At 37.5% G+C, this 18,003-nt stretch overlaps 1 protein-coding gene and 1 long non-coding RNA gene across 9 annotated transcripts in view; one reads left to right on the plus strand and one right to left on the minus strand.

The window, feature by feature from the left end:
* Nucleotides 1-1,694, minus strand: part of E2F7 (E2F transcription factor 7) — a 33,571-nt gene extending 31,877 nt beyond the window's left edge. For 4 of the 5 annotated variants that reach the window (XM_015598548.2, XM_006923777.3, XM_015598547.2 and 1 more), the window contains exons 1-2: nt 1,450-1,694; nt 663-755 (exon numbers count right to left, since the gene is read on the minus strand). In XM_015598548.2, coding sequence (XP_015454034.1) covers nt 663-755 — 93 coding nt within the window. In that variant the 5' untranslated portion in view covers nt 1,450-1,694. Of the gene's footprint in view, nt 1-662; nt 756-1,017; nt 1,392-1,449 lie in introns of those variants that run through there. The other variant, XM_025041025.1, reaches the window with a different exon arrangement.
* An 885-nt stretch (nt 1,695-2,579) lies between these two features.
* LOC107196524 overlaps nt 2,580-18,003 on the plus strand; it is a 28,558-nt gene continuing 13,134 nt past the window's right edge. For 2 of the 4 annotated variants that reach the window (XR_001517944.2, XR_001517943.2), the window contains exon 1: nt 2,588-2,819. This is a non-coding gene — a long non-coding RNA (uncharacterized LOC107196524). Of the gene's footprint in view, nt 2,820-18,003 lie in introns of all 4 variants that reach the window. The other 2 variants (XR_003043616.1, XR_001517942.2) reach the window with 2 other exon arrangements.

Raw genomic sequence — 18,003 nt, forward strand, 5'->3', positions numbered from 1 at the left:
TATGCCCAGTTGGTAACATTTCTTGAGGATACCACCATGGTCTAATTCACAATTCTCAAGGGATGTAAAAAAGGAAGGATGACTCAGTGCAAACCCAAACCAGCAGTAGTACTGTAAAATATTTAAGGAGCATATTGGTGGGTTCAGTCACTTATCTTCCTATATGGGAGGCACAGGTAATAGTCTTGGGTGAATGAAATAGCCTCTAAGAGCTGATTAATGTGTAGTAAGAACATTTCACATTTTAATAATCCAGCATTTATAGCAAAAAGAGTCTATTTTAATAATCCAGCATTTATAGCAAAAAGAGTCTATTTTCCTGGGAACTGAGGTTGAACATTCCTGCGCAGCATTACATAATTCTATTTTTATTTACTACAAGTATTACGAACAAACTTTTGACTGGGCGTCCAGCATATCTTTGATTCATATGAATCGGTTCCAACATTACATCTAATCTAGCCTCTTCCCACAGCACATTGACTTGAGAAAATCAATAATAATGGTTTGGATGTTTCCATTAAAAAAAAGTTTATTTCTATTATGTTTAAAAAGTTAATTAAGTTTATAAGACAAATACAAGTGGAATAATGGAACAGTTCATTGAATTAGACATCACCGTCCTAAATATGTTAGAGCTTAAAGTATTTAAGCGCACTTACCTTTTGTGCATTTTCCCCATCTTCAATTCCAAAATCTAGTCTGGGCTGCCTGGGGTTGATCAGGTCTTTTAGTGTTAAACAATTTACCTCCATCTGTAATGCACAATTACATTAAAAAAATGATTTTACAATTGGATTTTTTTCCCCTACAACAAAAATATATATTTATTACTTGCTCGTGAACCTGAACTTCTCCCTAAACCCATCCTGGGAATTTCCAGAAGCATAGCTGCAACTCTAAAAAGCACACGAACGAACACAACCCTTACTAATCACTGAAAACTAGGGAAGAAAACAAAACGACAAAAATAGTGACTTTTTTTAAATGAAAAGAAACAGAACATAATAAAGTTACCAGATCAAGAAGTTGTAGGGCAAATCTGTCAGAAAGTACAGAGTCTCCTAGGTCAGTTAATTTTGGCGCAAAGAACTGGGAGGAATTCGGTTTTGGGGGAGTTTGAATCAGGGGGGAAGAAACCTGATCGCTAGACCAAACCCATTCAACGTTTAACGTAGCCCCTTCCCAGGCTTCCAAGCAGACCCCAAAGATAAACTCTTCCAGTGGACCCTCTAAATGGTGAGGAAGGGTAAATATCCTGTACTGCCTAGCTAGAAGAAGAGCTGGAGCCAGGACACCCCACGCGCTCCTGGTCCGGCGGCAGAAATTCCTCAAATCCCCGCCAGTCGGGGAGGGGAGGGGTGGCAGGCTGGCAGCCCGGGCGGGAGGGGTCCCCTTTCCCCCCCAATTCCCGCCTGCCTGCCAGCGCTGTGGCCGCACGCTACTCACTCCCGCTCTGCATAGACTTCCTGCCTCTTCGGGGACCTCCACGGCCTCACACCCGCGCGGGATCAAAGGCACGAGGCGATCAGCGGCCAGGCGGCGACATTGGGCGGGGAAAGCCAAGTGCGCAGACCCCCACTCCGAAAGCCCGGGGCTGGCGAGGACCCCGTGGCGCTCTGACAGCGCCAGCGTTCGGACACGCTGACCGCAACTGCAGCCCCAGATCGCAGTCCGGGCTAAACCACCTCTGGCGCCTTGAGACCGAATTTGAGAATCCACCAATCAGCGGCGGTCGGCGGGACGCCCCCGGCCAATCGCGTGGTGGCACAGCCCGGGCTCACCGCCCCTCGGAGTCTTGGCGCTCCTGGCCGCGCGTTTCGCCCGCAGCCGCCCAATTGTTGCCGCCTGGGTCCCCCTCCCCCTTCCGGGTACCTGGAAACCTCGGTGGCCGAGCCCAGCGCCCCTGCCACCCTCTACAGCCCCGAGCTCCAAGCCTCAGGCCCACACAACTGCTCGGGAGGAGGAGAAGGGCTCTTTTGTTATGCATAAAAGACCCGCTCAAGTCCCCTGGGCTTGCCGCGCGGGGAGACCGCGGGCACAGTCAGGGGTGGGGGAAGCAGATGGAGTTTGGAAAAACGATATACACATCCTGGATGCTGCTACCGCCACCTCCCGCCCCCCAGCAACCTGCGCAGAAGCCAAGTTGTCCAGGCTTGTTGGGGCAAACTTCCTAACGCCGAACGCTGGTGTGACACGTGAACCATGGTTACCACTTTGCTGCGAGCAGATGGCATGCCAGTTAGCCCTGGAAACTAGACTGCAAGCAGAACCAGATGTTTTGTTTTGTTTTGTTTTCGTTTCTTGCAAGTCCAGAAAAGTTTCTTGGTGGTGTTCTCATTTCAGACATCGCAATAATTAGAAAGAAAAAAAGCCTTATTAAATAATTCTTTGCAATATGACTAGCATTCTGGGAAACAGTCGAGAAAATTTCTTCAACATTACTGATTTGTATTAAATGTTTCACTTCCTTCAACTCTAGTTTCTTATTTAAAATGCGAATATTAATAGAGACAGCTGTGTGTGTTTTAATAGATACAATCGTTTAGAACAGTTTTAAATTTACAGAAAAATTGAGAAGCTGGACAGAGTTCCTGTGTATTCGGCACTCCCTTTCACCTATTTATTAACGTTTTACATGTGTATAATACTTTTGTTAGAATTAACGAACCAATACTGATATATTATTCTTAACTAAAGTCATTATTCAGATTTCCTTAATTTTTACCTAACGCCCTTTTTCTCTTCCAGGATGCCACATTCCACCTACTCTTCATGTCTCCTTAGGCTCCTCTTGGCTGTGACAATTTCTCATACAGGTACTTTCCTTGTTTTTGATGACCTTGAGAGTTTTGAAGAATATCGGTAAATCATTTTGTGGGATGTCCCGCTACTGGAATTTGAGACAGCCTTCTTTAAAGCATGTCTGTAGCCACTTTCCTAAAAACCGTACACTTGATAGCAAGCATATCATTCTTCTTCTTATCCTTTCAGTACCAAGTGCTCCACTTTCCTCCCCTCAGCTCCCAAATATATATATATTTAAACAGTCTGCATAATTCAGAATGCTCAGTCAAGTCCTTCAGTTTGTACTCTGTTTAGATTGTTGATAAATACAGCCTAAAAACCACTGCCAAGTCACATGTTAAAAAGATGGAAAAATGTGGAAACCTTAAACATAAAGAAAACAATAGTAATAAAAATTTGACATTTTTATATTAGAAGTGATATTTTGAACTGAAATTTGTCCTGTAGGTAGAAGCATAAAGAGATAAGTATAAAGAATAAAATTGTAATTTATTAAATTTTACACTTATGTGGAAACAATTTTGATGAGGAATTTTTTTTTTAAAGTGTATTAATTTACTGTGGCTGCTGTAACAAATTACTACAAACTGGTTGGTTTAGAACAACAGAGAGTTGTTTTCTCACAGTTCTGAAGGCCAGAAGTCCAAAATCAAGCCCCCGACTCCTTGAGCTCTAGAGGAGAATCTGTTCTTTGCTTCTTCCAGCTCCTGATGGCTGTAAGCATCAGCGCTGATGTGATGGATTCCTGACTCAGATCTCTGAGATCTCTGTATCACTGGTCATATTGCCTCTTCCCCTTCTGTCTGTTAGATCACTCCTGTGTCTCTTATAAGGACACTTGTTATTGAATTTAGGTTCCACTCATATAAGTGATTTCATTCCAAAATCTTTAACTTAATTATATCTGTAAAGACCTTTTTTCCAAATAAGGTGACATTCACAGGTTCCAGGGATTGGGACACGAATATGCTCTTTCTGAGATCACTATTAGGCCTTCTAGACCCACAGTCTAATGATTAAAAGTCCATTCATTTTTCTGATATTTCAAAATAATAGTGGTTGTTTCTTTGAGGTTAGGCAGCTTTATGTTACAGACCTTTTCCTAGCATTTTCAGAGTATTTTTTCTCTTTCAATTCAAGCGTAGCCACTATTGAAAACAAGGAAAACTGAATATGTAGCTTTAGACATTTGCAACTTCATTGATTATTTAAAGTAAGATTGATCTTATATTTGGAGGAAAACTGGATAATGAAATTCTGGTAAATTCTGAGACATTACTCCAACATTCTCATTTATAGTGATGCTTTCAGTTTCCGGAATTTGTAAATAATCTGTCGATCTCTGTTATTCAGTTGATAACTGATGGTGGAAATCAGGTGGGGCATTGAATCCCTGCATTTGACCTTTCCATGTGGCCTGATCTTTCTTACAGCATAGTGGCTAAAGTAGTTAAAACTTCTATGGTGTCTCAGGGTTCCAAGAGTGTCCCAGCCCTCAGTGTAGAAATTACATTGTCATTTGTGATGTAGCCTCTGACCTAAGATAGCATCTGTTCTGCTAAATATTTTTGGATGCAGCAGTCAGAGATCCACCCATATGCATGAGGAGAAGACATGCATCCTACTTCTTACTGGGATAAATATCAAAGAATTGGGGCCATATTTTAAAACTGCCATACTAAGTTTTATGCTAATTGAAGTGTTTTACAGTTCTACCTCAATAATTTCTGCCTGAAAGGTCCTCGACTTTGGCCCAGTGTGGTATTACCTATGTGGCAAGAATCCCCAGGGCCTGTTTTGTGCTAGGCTCATGGTTCTCAGCCCTATCTAGGCTTTAAGATTACCTGGGGAGATTTTACAAAACACCAATACCTGAACTCTACACCCAGAGATTAAGTATTTTTTTAATGCTTAGTGTTTTGTTCCTTAGCAGCCTGCTAGTTGTTTGCATCAATTCTTTTGGCTACCTCCGACTCAGTGGTTTTAGAAATGGCTCCTCAAGTCCCATCAATGAGAGTTGGGCTATGTTAACCTTAGAAGTGAGTGCAGAGGTTTCAGTGACCTGGGTCTTGCTGGTGTGTGGCTGGTGTTTGGAAGGAGTTGAGGTCGCAAATGAGAAATCTGTTGGGTTTCTGATGGAGGTATAACAGGAGAATGAACAACAAGGGCTGTGATCAGGATAATATACACAGACAATATCTGTTATTCCTCTATGCAAAAGACTTAATCTGTAGCTTCTCAAACTTGCAAGTGATCTTTTACCTTTTTGGGTTCCAAATCCCAAGATTTATTATATTTTACAGGAAGAACATACTGTAGTGAAATATAATTCATGTTAGTGAGAAGTCTGAGTTCTGCAGTTAATATATAAGCTTCTTCAGATATTTTCCTTTTCTTCCTCTACTGCAAGCACAGTCATCTTAATGTAACGTCTGTCCACAAAAGTACAACCACAGAAGGGGATTAGAAACTGAGTTTTCAACACATGGGTAACAGAGGAACCTTGGCTTCACATCTTGACAATTCTTAAGTCTCTTTGAATGTATCAGTTTAGCAGTTCTTGTTTAACTTAGGGCTGCCATTTAAAATGGCCTGTGTCTTCAGCCATTCATCAGTCTGGGAATATGACACATTTGTTTCTCTAACTGCTAGCAAGTTCAGAGAAGGCAGAAATTTTTTTCTGGACTGACCCCAAGCAATGTCAGAAGGAGAATGAGTCCATGATTGGTTCTTGATCGTGGCCTTAGCATTAAAGAAAAATCAGATTAATATCAAAGTGCAGTTATGTCTCTTATCTCATATGATATCCAGATGTCCAGTTTCAAAGGGAAGTGCTTAAGCTCTGATTCTGTGTCCACAAGGAACAGAGGAAATTCATTCTTTATCTTTACAGACTCTTCACCACTCTTTGCACTATGGAGCATGGTCAGTTTCCTTAATGATTGTGTCATTTGCATTCTCAGTAGATGAAAAGATAGCATATTTGGTGTGCATGTGTGTGTATGTGTGTCTGTATATGTGTGTTCTTGTGTATGTGTATAGAAGATACGGATGCTGAGAGGGGGCTATGCTGTAACAAACATTCCAGATCACAACAGATAGGATGGATTTTGAGCTAGGTTGGGTGTTTCTTGGACCAATGGGATAACAGAGAGTGTATTATGGGGCACCACCTTACATGGTGCTACTTTTATGCTGTGGGTTCGGGTGTGTTTTTTTGGAAGGACCACAGGGTTGGGACAGTACAAATGAGGATTCAGCACTGCCTTGAAACTGAGATTCTAGAGAAAATGGGAGATAAGCTTCTTTTTAACCTTTAGAGCCTTACCCAGAAAGGAAGGAATTAACTTGAGGAGTAGAAAGACATAGTTCTAGACTAAGCTTGGTCATGAACTTTCTGAGTGACCTGGAACAAAATTTTTTGCATACCTAGGCCTCAGCTTTGTCTTTAAAGTGGCAGGGCTCAGTTGGAAGACTTCTGAAGAACCTGTCAATTCTGTCATTCTAAATACTCATTGGATACTGAAGATATCCTCTTAAAACTATTTGCTACTGACTCCTAATCACTTAGTGTGGATATGTAAGAATATTGCTGACTTTTAAAATTTGAACATGAAATCATTTTTATTTCCGTATTTGGTGAAACTGAATACATCTCTACTCATTACATTGCATATGTTCATACATACATAAATAATGAGAATGATAAAAAGATATCAGGCCAAAGACTGACCTTTGTCACCTGCATTTTCCTAAACTTAGAATTAAATGGCTGAACGTAACTTTTTGTATCTACCTAATAGCATTATTTTAATAACATTTATTCATTATAATACTTTATAGGACCAAATGAAAATGTTTTCATTGTGCAGCAAAAAGAGGAGTTTGGGGTTAGGGGATCGGAGCCTGGAAACTTAAATTTAAATATTGCAAATATGACCTTTTCTTAACCAGAGCCACCTTACCTATACAGGGCCTTCCACCTTGGAAGAACTAGAGAGTAGAGTATTGAGCCCACATGGAGATACATTAGCCTAGGCCTTCGCCAAGAAATCAGGCAGAAATGTTCATGTACGAAGGTTAAATTATCATCTACAAGAAGTCCCCATTAAAATGCAAACGGTCCCTGGAAAGAGTAATCATTTAACGAACATTGTTCACTGTAGCGTATTAAGGCATCTTTCTTCAGATTATACCTGGGGCGAAAATGGGATTAACCTTAAAGTATTAAACATTGTTCCTCTGTTATACCTTCTATGATATACTAGACTTTCTAGCTTTCTTCAAAGACACTCCTGCCTCCCCAGTGAATTCCGAGCATCCCCAGCCACACACACTCTCAAACAAGGCCTTTCAACTTTCCCTGACACCTGAAGTCTCCACTGCCAGACGATGATTTCTTTCTGCTCCTGCTTGTGGTTCATGACATCAAGTATCTCTAAGTAGCATGATTACCTCCTGTCAATGAAGCTGTTGGCACTCAGAAGTTCAGGGATGCTCTGTGATGCCATTGTGCCCTCAATGGTGCCAGCTGCTGCTGCTGCTGCCATCAAGTAGAGCCAGACCTGGATCTTCACTGCCTCTGAGACTGATGTTTCTGCTGCTAATGGTTCTGCAGGGTGCTGCTCCCAAAGAGTATGGAAGGTGGACTTAGCTGCCCTTTTGCCCTCCTCCTACCTTTCAGCAAAGTCATAAGAGGCCAGTGCCCCTGTGCTGAAATAAGGAGTGAGAGAACAATCGTATTCTGTTGGTGGTTATTTTTCACTTCTTATCCCTTTTCCTAAGTATTCTGTCCTGGGGTGTGGGCTGGGGGCCAAATCTGGATAGTGGACATTATGTTATACTGATATTTCCTCCCCTCCCTCAATGGCTGAGACATTGTAATTGGACCAAATTTTGGTCTCTTTGGATGAATGATTTCCCAAGATGCTCCTTTCTACCCTTTTAGTCATAAACTAAGATGGCCACTTCTTGAGCATTCACTAATGTCCTCACTACACTCATGAAGGTTTATTAGTGTGGCTGTAGGGAACAGAATCCCAAAGGCATAAGGCCTTGAGAAGAGTGAACTCAGGGCAGGCTAAGTTGACTAGGGCAGATGTGAGTGTATTCACGTAAGATTGGAGATAGGAGCTGTTCCTTCCTCCAGGAGGAAGCATGGCGGTGGGGGGTGGAGGTCATTCTACATTCCTCATGGGGTCGGAAGGGGAAGAGCCTCCTGATGAAAGGAGAAAGATTTAGAAAGGCATGTGGAAAATGGAAGAGTACATGACCAATTCATAGAATTGCTTGTGATCTCTGGATTATTATTCTTGCTAATGATTGAAAAGATATGAATAAAATCTGCAATGGACAAAATCTCTAGATAAAGCATATCTATCAAGTAAACTGCCACTTCCAAGATGGTAGAACAGAGACTTCTGTTTTGTTCCTATATTCAGCTACACACATACATAAAAATGATACCATCTAGCACTGAGACCTACAAGACCCTACAAATTAGGACATATTCTTTTGGTCTACATATTACTGACATACTTTAAGTTCTCTTTCTCTCTTCTCCAGATGTCTGTTATAAAAGTCCCATTGACAGTGATTGTGTCAAAAAATTATTTCTTTTCTTTAGTGTTGTTTTAAAAAGTCATAAGTCCTTATCCAGGAAAGCATACTTTATGTAGTTTAAGTAAGTAAAGTATGAACATTTTTCTATTCCCTCTGTTTTGTTTTTTTGCAAAATATACAATATTTTGTTGTATTTATTACTCTTAAGCCTACAACTATTTAGTAAACTGGTTTAATGTGTCTAATTCCTTTATGTTTCAGTATTCAACAGTTTTTTTAGCTGATGAAGTTAAATTCTGCCTCTCTTTTTGACTGAAAGAGGATTTCTTCCTGTTTTCAATATGCAGTTTTACTGGATTTCTTATTGTTTAATTTTGTTCCCATGTGGCCACTTCTACTATTTTCTTAAGCTTGCTGAAATTTGCTCTGGAAATTTGTTCTTCAATTTTACTGATTTCTTTACTTGTCTCGTGGTTAAATATTTTATTGATGTGTGCTAATAAAATAGCGTGATGCTAGAGTATCCACTTAGGATAATTTGCATTTGCTCTTTTACTAAATTTTTTGTAATCCTGTGTTGTTGTTTTTTTTTTTAAATAATTAAAAATTTCAACAAAAGTCCAACTTAGTGTCAACATAAACCAAGCAAAGTTGCTAATTGAAGAACAATGCAGTTATGTAAACAATTTACCTTTTTTCCAGTGACTCTTCTAATGGAATAAAAAATTACTAACTCATCTGAATCATAACTGGGAACATATGATAAAGAGTGGAAAGCAAACAATATTGCCAGTATAACTATAAGGCTACAATTAACCTCTTGCTTTTGCAAGAGATGAATTAAAATTTCACAATAGGAAAAAAATAATTTTGCTCTCACCATTTTCTAATGATTCTCTTGTTAAATATGCAATTAGAAAATAAGTGAAAAGAACCTTCCCACAGTCCGTAAGGCAAGCTTCACCAAATTTCCTGGTTGTAAAACTGACATCTCAGTAGTTATCGTATTTAAGAAATAGTCTAAATTTTTTTTTGTTAGTGTTGGAGCGATCACCATTGACTGTTTGAAAGAATGCAAAACTATCTTGTCTCTCTGGCCAATGGCAATCTCATGGTTAATAGTAAAGATAGCACGAAGATGAATATATTTTAATAGCATTAAATCTCAATGAAAAGTTTTCATGGGCTGGGTAACTCGGAAAGCATTCATAAGAGTTTAGGTTAGTTTCATTTACTTTTTACAAATTAATAATATCTGTATTGAAACAATAATACTATTACGCCTTTACAGAGCCCTTTTCACTACAGAGGACACCAGGCTGCTGGGAGCCAGTTTCTGCTCTTGATGCATGTGTAGCTCTCTGACTTGAGCCAGCCAGAACATGAATATTATATATGCCTGAATTTGAGACCAGGAGCTTTTGTCACCATCATAAAGATATATCCACACTCCAAATACTGCTTACCACTCCTACCACCTTGATACTAAGCCATCTTTATCTCTCCCCTGGATTGTTGTAATGGTCTCAAAACCAGTCTCTCTTTTTGTTGTCCTTGTGTAATTTGTTCCTAAGCACCAGCTACAGTAATCCTAATTAAAATGTCAGATCATGTCCTCCTTCTTCTCTCAACTCTCCAATGGCTTCCCAACTCATTCAAAGTAAAAGCCAAAGTCCTTACAATGCCTACAAGGTCTTAATGATCTGGCCTCTTTTTATAGCTCTGATCTTAACACCTTCAACTTTCCCACTTGTTTGCTTTGCTTCAGCCATGCTAAGCTTCTTGCTAATCCTTGGACACACTTATTCTCCTGCCCAAGGGCCATGCATTTACTGTTCCCTCTGCCTGGAATGCTTTTTGTCTGGATTGCCGCATAGCTCTTCCCTTCACTTCTTTCAGAAGCATATCAATTAGGGTAATGTTAGCTTCTAAAGCAAAGAAACCTTAAATTTTCAGTGCCTTAACAAAACAGAAGTTTGCCTCTCACTCATGTAACAGTCTGATAGTGGTCCTCCTCGATGGTACTTGGCTTTCCTATATGTGGCAACTCTGAGACCCAGGCTCCTTTCATTTGTGGCCATGCAATCTCTTTAGGCAGATCCCTGAATTCTCTGTTTCTAGCCATTGAAGTGGAAACAGACAGTGGACAAGGCATACATAACTTATACTCACATTGTCTTGTGAGAGATCAACTAGGCGCACAACCCCTGGATTCAAGAGGAGCTGTGATCATAACCACTGGCTTTGTAGTGTCATCCCAGCAAGGACAGGGAATAAGAACTCATGGGGCAGCTAGCCATTTCTGCCACAGACTCCCCTCTGGCCACCAAATATCTGGGTGGCTTCCTCCCTAAAGGAGACAACCCAAAGTTTCACCCAGGTCAGCACCCAGGATAAAGTCCATGCACTCTGGGTAATGTGTTCCTTTGGTTCAGAAACCTATGAATTCAAAGACACATTGTCTGCCCACCTCCTACCAACAAAATTCATATAAAAAGTATGGAGCAGGAACAGGATAACCATAGTAGAAACTCTTATTGGGAAAAGGACAGACTGGGAGATACATTGCAGTAACTGGTCCACAGCAATGAGGGATCCAGCAAGGCCAGCATTAGGATGGTTCTCAACCCTCGAGGTGGAGGAGATCCTTTATTAGACTGTGGTCCTGCTCAATGGGCAGGACTTGCTTGTTTACTGTTCTCTATGGTCCTTGGCCCTGCGCTCTGGGATGTTCTTTCTTGTTCATTTATCCTTTCTGGCAATATCTGAGATCAACAGTAAGGAATATGACTTCTTTGGAGCTTGCATAGTTTTCACAGTCTGCTTCTTGCTGGTGGGTATTTGAGGTCCCTGAGAGGATGGATGTTTTACAGTCACAGGCTTTTTAAGGTCTACATCACTATTTTTTAGAAACATTATTCCCTTGATTTCTACTTAGTTCCGTGTGCCAGTAACCATATCCAAAGTCCTTTCTTGGAAATGATTCCTAAGCTGGCTCTATTTCTTTCCTTTTTTGCCCCTATACTTCTCGCTCTTAATTTGCTTGAGCTAACTTGGGGCCCCTTGAAGCAATAGATGTAAAGAGACATAAGTTACCACAATCTGTGTTTCTGCCTTGCAAACCTCTTAACTAAAACAACTTAATGGATGCTTTTGCTCAAAGCATTTCAGGTCTTATCTCCTACTGTTTGCTGCCTAGAAACAGCCAACTTTCCATACCGGCAAGGACCCAAACCCACCTTCATTTCTAGATTCTCTTTATTGTCTTTTACTTTTGCTTGCAAACCAGCCAGTTGTTTCCAGAACACATTTCTTTGTTATCATCTTTGTTCAGTGCAGAGAGGAGCATTCTGCATCTTTTATGGACTGATCTGTGTCCCCCAACATTCATATGTGGAACCCCTAATCCTCAATGTGACTGTATTTGGAGATAGGGCCTTTAAGGAGATAATTAAGGGTCAAAGAGTTAATAATAGTAAGACTCTAATCCAATAAGACCTGTGTCTTTATAAGAAGTGGAAGAGATGCCAGGAATATGTATGTAAGAGACAAGACCAGACAAGGCTCAAGTGAGGACACAGTAAGAAGGTGGTTATTTTAAAGCCAAGGTGCGAGGTCTCACCAGAAACCAACCCTGCTGGCACCTTGATCTTGGACTTCTAGGCTCTAGAAATGTGAGAAAATATGTGTCTGTTGTGTAAGCCACCCAGTCGGTGGCACTTTGTTGTGGCAGCCCCAGAAGACAGCATGTATAGGCATTCTGGATCTTTCAAACTACTGTCTCTAATGCTACAAGATCACTAGGTACTAGTTCTTTCTTACAAGCATGCACAGGTAATAGTTTTACCACTACTTAAGATAGGTCTCTGATTTGCAGCTTCCGCTTCCATTTCGTGCTACCTGGTTACTTGATTGCTAAGCCAATTCTGTATATTTCAGTTTTTTTGTTTTTAATATGACTCTTTAAGGAATTAGTTTCTGTAACAAAGAATTTCAACTTTGGAAGACTGATATGAATGTTTATTCTTCTCACATAAGATAGTAAAATGTGGGCGTTCCTGGTTGGTGGGTGGCTGTCCTCCATATGGAGATTCAGAGACTCAGCTCCTTTCATTTTATGGCTCTACCATATTCTAGACCTGAGCTATCCACTGTGGTGCCACATGTGGCAACTAAGTACTTAAAAGGTGGCTAGTAGCATTTCAAATGTGCTGTAAGTATAAAACACACACTAAATTTTGAAAAAAAAAAATATGTATATAAAGTATCTCATTAATATAGTCTGTTGTATATGTATTGAAATAATTTTTGGAAATATTGAGTTAAAAATGCATTACTAAAATGAATTTCACCCATTTCCTTTCATATTAATAATATTATTATGCTAATGTGGCTACTAGAAAATTTTAAATAACAAACATGGCTCATATTATATATCCCTTGGAAAGCACTGTTCTAAAACCTCAGCGTCTTCTGCTTCAGTTGGCAGAAAGGGAAGAGACAGTGGAGGAACCATACCAGATTCATAAAACCCGGGCTTAGATGTAAGACAGAGTACATATCTACTCAAATGCATAGGTGAAAATTGGTTATGCAGCTGTGTCTACATGCAGGGCTCACTGGAAAGTGTAGTCCTAGCTCAGAGGCAGCCTCCTAGCAATAGTTCTGCTCTAAAAGGGTCTATGAATGTTTGTGGACAGCCAGCCCTCACTGATACAAGCTCTTTATTCAAAAATCACCTCCTTAGTGAAGTCTCCCCTGATCGCTGCCTCCGCCAGGAGCCCCACCTCCAGCATTTTTTCTTTCCTTGTTTTGTTTTTCTCTAGAATATTTCCACCATTTGGTATGTCATGTTTCATTTATTTGTTCATTTTCTTTCTTTCTCACTATGTAAACTCCTTAAAGGAATTAAAAATTTTTTTTATTGTGGAAAAATATACATAACACATAAAATTGATCATTTTCGCCATTTTACTTGTACAGTTCATGGCATTAAGTACGTTCACACTGTTGTACCACCATCAGCACCATCCACCTTCAGAACTCTTCATCTTCCCAAACTGAAACTTTGCATCCATTAAACAATAACTCCCCATTCTTCTTCCCCACCATCAGTCCCTGGCAATCACAATTCTACTTTGTCTCTATGATATGACTATGCTAAGTACCTCATGAAAGTGGAATCACATTTTTTTTGTGATTGGCTTATTTCACTTGACATGTCTTCAAGGTTCATTCATGTTGTAACATAGGTCAGAATTTTCTTCCTTTTTAAGGCTGAATAATATTTCATTGTGTGTATATATAACATTTTACTTATATATTCATCTGTCTGTGGACACTTGGGTTGCTTCTATAGTTTAGTTACTGTAAATAATGCTGCTATGAATTGGGTATACAAATCTCTCTATGAGACTCTGATTTCAATTCTTTTGAGTTTGTATCCAAAAGTGGAATTGCTGGATGATATGGTAATTATATTTTTGATTTTTTGAAGAATTACCAAACTGTTCTCCATTGCAGCTGCACCATTTTACATTCCTACCTACAATGCACAGGGTTCCAGTTTCTCTGCATTCTTGCCAACATTTATTACCTGGCCTTTTTTTTTTTTTTTTTTTTTTAATAGCAGCCATTCTAGTGGGTGTGAGGTGGTATTTCACAGTGATTTTGATTTCTATTTATCTTATGATTAGTGATATTGAGTATCTTTTTGTGTCCTTATTGGCCATTTGTATGTCTTCTTTGAAGAAATGTCTATTCAACTCTGAAGGTGTTCATTTTTGTCTGTATATTCAATGTTGTGTCCCCAGTGCCTGGATCTGTGCTGCCACGTCATGACACACTAAAGGATTGTATGCTGAACAAATTAACCATTGAGCCTTATGGGCCTGCTAAGCCACAAATAAAGCATTGAGAAAGGAATTTAGAGTACTTGAGATGACATAGTTTAGAAACTCATTAATATAGTCAGAGTAAATGAGATATTCTATCATTACATAGATATACGTTTAACCAGAGTTAAACATAACAGCAATGTCAATTTACAACACAGATTTTTAAATTTGAGCTGAAAGTTGCCACCCTGGTATTTCGTTTGCTCTGCACAGGATTTAAAGAATATTTTTGAGGATTTTTATTTTTATTTATCTATTTTTATTAGTGCCTAACTTTAAAACTTTGAATATTTTTACATCGAAAAAATAAAAAATTTACCTTTTTATTCTGCTTTTTAAGTTATATACTCTCTATTCTCTTAGTGGTTGTTATTTAATTTGTATCATTTCAGCATACCAGTAATAATAATTATATCAGTAGTAATAAGTATAATAATGATAATAAATTCTTTATGAGGTTAAAAAAAGACAGAACCTAATTCTAGAAAACAAATCTAGGTAAGCTAGGAGGGAGGATATCAGAGTTAAGTTTCTAAACTTCTTGTCTTGTTTGGAGGGGATTAAAATATTAAATGTAGGCCTGTCAGTTATTATGAATACAAGATATTATTTAAAAGATAATCAATAGCAAGTAGATATAGAGTCTGTAATCTTCAACTAGTAGAAGGAAAAAATCAAATAAAAAAGAAAACCGCATTTCCACTCTTAGTTATATACCCAAAATAATTGAAAGCAGGGTCTCGCATAGGCATTTGTACACCAATTTTCATTACAGCATTATTTGGAATAGCCAGATGGTAGAAACAACCCTAATATCCATTAACAGATGAATGGATAAACAAAATGTGATACACACACACACACACACACACACACACACACACATATATATGTGTCACATATATGTTGCACCCATATATATGTGTCACATACAATGGAATGTTATTCAGCCATATAAAGGAATGAAGTTCTATACATGCTGCAATATGGATGTATATATGTGTCACATATATGTTATTCAGCCATATAATGTTACACACACACACACACACACACCCCCATATATATGTGTCACATATTTGTTATTCAGCCATGGAATGTTATTCAGCCATATGAAGGAATGAAGTTCTATACATGCTGCAATATGGATGAAACTTGAGGACATGATGCTGAGTGAAATAAGCCAGATGTAAAAGGACAAAGAGTGTATGATTCCACTTATGAGGAATATCAAGAATAGGCAAATTCATACAGGCAGAAAGTAGATTAGGGTTACAAGGGGCTGGAGGAAGGGAGTAATTGCTTAATGGTTACAGACTTTCTGTTTGAGGTCATGAAAAGTTTTGGACATAGATACTGGTGACAGTTGCACAACATTGTGAATATAATTAACGACACTGATTTGTACATTTAAAAATAGTCAAAATGGCAGATAGTACATTATATATATTTTACCTTAAAAATAAAAAAAGGAAAGCAAACCAAAAATTTGCCTTAAGAAAGAATAAAGAAACATAAAAAGGTACAGCAAAGAGAAAAAGTACAAGCAAGAAGATAGAAAAAGTCTAGGTAACAATATTTATAAATCGACTGAACTCATCAGCTAAGAGAGATTATTGGATATAAAAATGCAAAATCCATTAGTATGTTTATAAGATACACACCTGAAACACAAAGACTACGAAAACTTCAAAGTAAAAGAATAAAAAAAGAATAAAAATGTTATACCATGAAACTACTATCCAAAAGAAAGTTGGGGTTTATGTATTAATATTAAAATAGACTTTAAGATAAATATTATTAAAGATAGAATCACAATGTGATGATAAAAGGTTTGTTTCAGCATGAAGTCTTAATAATTTGAAGAACTCAATAAAAAATATACACTATGAAATTTATAAAACCTTAAAATATATAGAGCAAAATTAATATAACTGTACAAGAAGTGGATAAATGCAATATTCGAATGGAAGATTTTAACACACGTCTCTGAGTTATTGACTGAGTTGTGTAGACTAAAAGTTTAATGAATGTATGGAAGACTTGAATCACACTTTTAACAACCTTGAGTTAATATATGTATGGAACTATGTTTATGGAGCCAACAGTTAAAGAATACATATTCTTCTCAAGAACATAAACAAAAAAATAAACCTGATCATGTGCTAGGCCATAAAGCAAACCGACAAATTTCAAAGAGTAGGTATCATACAGCTTACATTTTCTGTCAACAGTGCAATCTAGTGTAAAATCAATAACTATAAATATCAATAAATATAAAAAAAGAAAACCATATACATTTGAACATTTTAAAATGTATATTCTAAATAAAACACTTCAGTCAAAAAAGGAATAATATAAAATATACTGAAATATACTTAGAACTCAATGATAATGACAATCAAAACTGCACAAAAAAGGATGTGCAGGAAAGATATAGAGTGAAACTTATAGTAATAAATGCTTTTTTATGAAAAAGAATGTAGGTTGAAAATTAAGAAGCAAGGTATATAGTTAGGAAAAAATGAATAAACCCAAAGAAAACTAAAAGAAGTAAAATATAAGAACAGAAATTAATGTAAAAGAAAACAAAGATACAGTGGAGATGATAAAACCTTTAATTTCACACCCAAGTACATATCCTTGAGAAATTCTTACACATGTGCATTAGGTAAAATAGACATAGATGATAGTAATACATTACCAAAATTGAAATAAACAAACATAATTGTAAGAGAAAGTCACGAAGACTCATAATTGGCACAAAAACATCAAATCTGAGTAGTATTCTATCTCAGATAATTTGAATTTATAATTAAAAGCCTTCCCACAAAGAAAACTCTAGTTTTACATGGACTTATTAGTGAATTTGACTAAAAATTTAGAAAGAATTATACCAGTCATACATAAAGTCTTTTAGAAAACAAAAGAACAATTTTCAAGTCATTTTATGAGTCCAGAATTTTCCAGATATTAAAGATATGAAAAGTTAATAAAGTTAAAGACCAATATCCCTTAGAAACACAGACAGAAAAATTCTTAACAAAATATTAGCAAATCAAATCCAGCAATATAATGGATAAAAATCTCGTGACCAAGTTAGACTTATCTCAGACATGCAAGATTGGCTTAGTATTCAACAATCTATTAATGTAATTCACCATATTGAAAGAATAAGGGAGAAAAAAACATTATTATCTCCATAGGTACAGTAAAAGTACTTTTAAAAATTCAACACTCATTAATGATTTAAAAAGAAAAGACTTGAGAAACTAGAAATAAAAGAAAATGTCTTCAACCTGATAAAGGGAGTGTGTAGACTCTGCAACTAACATATTTAATACTGAAAGACTGTCTTTCCTCTGAGACTGGGAACAGGCAAGGCTACATACTTTTACTACTCCTTTTCAGTATTTTCCTGAAGATCCTAGCTATTATAACACACAAGATAAACAACAGGTCTACAGATTGGAAAGATAGAAGTAAACATTTTAGTATTTGCAGAAGACATGATAGTATATGTAAAAGTTCTTAAGGAAGCTACAAGAAAGCTACTAGAATTAATAGGTGAATTTAGCCACATGGAATGATACAAGTTCAATATACAAAACTATTGAATTTTTTATACTAGTAACGAACAACTGAAAAATCAAAAGAAATAAATACTATTACATAGAATAAAAATAAAATACCTAATAATAAATTTAACCAAATATATTTAATATCTGCACATATA

Source organism: Pteropus alecto, unplaced genomic scaffold (assembly GCF_000325575.1).
Source record: "Pteropus alecto unplaced genomic scaffold, ASM32557v1 scaffold76, whole genome shotgun sequence".
Classification (NCBI taxonomy): Eukaryota; Metazoa; Chordata; class Mammalia; order Chiroptera; family Pteropodidae; genus Pteropus; species Pteropus alecto.